The sequence below is a fragment of the Fukomys damarensis genome, unplaced genomic scaffold (genome assembly GCF_012274545.1).
Source record: "Fukomys damarensis isolate Sample0158 unplaced genomic scaffold, DMR_v1.0_HiC HiC_scaffold_24, whole genome shotgun sequence".
In the NCBI taxonomy this organism is placed as follows: Eukaryota; Metazoa; Chordata; class Mammalia; order Rodentia; family Bathyergidae; genus Fukomys; species Fukomys damarensis.
Genome location: NW_022900936.1, coordinates 3,784,060 through 3,786,045, shown reverse-complemented (window position 1 = coordinate 3,786,045; position 1,986 = coordinate 3,784,060). Strand labels below are relative to the sequence as shown.

The 1,986-nt window shown below is 55.1% G+C and overlaps 1 protein-coding gene across 1 annotated transcript in view; it reads left to right on the top strand.

Moving 5' to 3' along the window:
- The first annotated feature begins 618 nt into the window (after nucleotides 1-618).
- Tmprss3 (transmembrane serine protease 3) overlaps nucleotides 619-1,986 on the top strand; it is a 16,020-nt gene continuing 14,652 nt past the window's right edge. Inside the window, exon 1 of the mRNA XM_010636481.3 lies at nucleotides 619-727. Within this exon, the coding sequence (XP_010634783.1) occupies nucleotides 634-727 (94 nt within the window). The 5' untranslated portion in view covers nucleotides 619-633. The remainder of the gene's footprint in view (nucleotides 728-1,986) is intronic.

The following is a 1,986-nucleotide window of genomic DNA, read 5'->3' as shown; positions in this document are numbered from 1 at the left end:
CCTCCACAGAAGCTACGGTTTCCAGCCGCTCCTTGCTCAGCTATGTGGGGAGGCCCGGCCCAGAGGGCTGGATGCTTTCGATTTAATTAGGTCAGGCCCTGTGCGCCCTCAAGGCCGCCGGTTCACGGGCAGCTGCTGGCTCTGTGGCCGGCATCCCTTTCCTGGGGCCACCTACATTTGGGGACCCGAGTTATGTGAGTATGGACGCCTCCCGGTGTTTGAGGTAGAGGCGTCTCTCCGCCACATGAGGAGCGGTGCTTGTGTGGGCCATGGCTTTGCAGTCTCTTGTCTTTGAATAATGATGCCACACTCACTGCAGAAGGGTAATAGAAATTATTTTTAAATGTGCTGTCTGATTTTAAGATTGGTTAAGTCACCGATGGAGCAGTCGTCCTTGCGGGGAGATTAACTTTGTGCTCCTTGGCTAATTCTAGAAGCTTTTGGTTCAGGAGGGGAGAAGAGCTTTGATTAACCGGGACTGAGTCCATTCATGTGGACCTCAAAGATTTAAAATGCAAAGAAGACGCAGGCGATGCCGGCATGGTCCCTGGGGATGGACGCCTCTGTTTCTTCCCGCTGCAGGGCGCGGAGGTGGAGGTAGAGCCGGGAGTCAGAGGCCCTGAGATCGTCACCATGGGGGAGAATGATCCGCCGGCAGCCGAGGCACCCTTCTCCTTCCGGTCACTGTTCGGCCTGGATGATTTGAAAATCAGCCCTGTCGCACCAGGTAGGTGGCACCTGGGGGCCCCTCCGCGGGGATGACAGGTGCAGCTGAGGGGACAGGGTGGAGGGCTCCCCTGTGTCCACCCTCACCTGAGGCCCAGGCACCTGCCTGTCTGGTTTGCAGAATCCGGAGACAAAGGGAGCTTTTGTTCAGCTGCTCGCTAACTCTCCAGAGACAGGTGCTATACTCCATGGCTGGGAGTTTTCAGAGATCAGGCTCCACGGTGGCCCTGGTCTGTCCTGGAGGAGGACAGGTCCCGGCCAGCAGAGCACCGAGCCCACTAGGCGTCCTGAGAAGCAGGGCCACCGACCCTTCCCGAAGTATTAGGGTCTGGGTCAAAACCCAACGGCACCAGGCAGCCGCTTCCAGCAACCAGAGGAAGGGAGCCGCTCCTGTCAGGGGTGAGGGGCAAACACTGTGGTGCCTCCCCGCCGGGCAGTCACCCACTACGCCGTGTCCCGCGGAGCTGGAGGCTGCTGGCCCGGAAGCAGGCTGGGAGCAGGGGAAAGAGAAAGGCCGGCTGAAGTCCCCAAAGGGCAAGAATGACCCCAGTGGGTCTGTAAGCCACCCGGACAGCTGACCCAGAGGAGCATCGGACAGAGGACCGGGTCGGAGGAGAGGGTTCAGGGAGGGAAGAGACACAGGGTCTTACAATATGCCTTCAAATTAGCATAAAAGTAAAGGGAAGAGAAATAGCCCTGCAACCCCCCGACCCCAGGTCCCACCTGTCTGGATCCTAGTCCGTGCCTCTGTGTCTTTTTGTCCTGTCTCCGAGGAGGGATTTGCACACTGCACAGTGTGGGAGAGACAGGCTTTTCCCAGGGCGCGTCGGCTGCTCTGAGGCCTGTGTCCTTGGGGCTTTTCCTCGCACACATGTGTGATGTGCAACCCCATTTGATCACCGGACCTGGAATCATCCCTATTCCTTTACAGTGTGAATGTGGGCATAAGTACGCTAAGGTCTCCTTTCTTCTCATTTTTATTTATTTATTTATTTATGGTAAGCTCCTAGGAATGGGAAAGAACACACTTTTTTGTATTCATATGTTTTTTAAATTAGTACGCATTTATATTTCTTTTTAAAATAAATCTTATTTTATCTCATTCCCCCCTCCAGCCCTCTCCCTTCCCTCGTACATGTTCCTAGTGTGTAAGGTCCTACCTTCCTCATGGGGAGTTGGTGCCCATGCATCACACATTTAATTCCTCTTTTTGCTGTTGGTGGTCCCCTTCTCTCTCCCTCTCTCTCTCTCTCTCTCTCT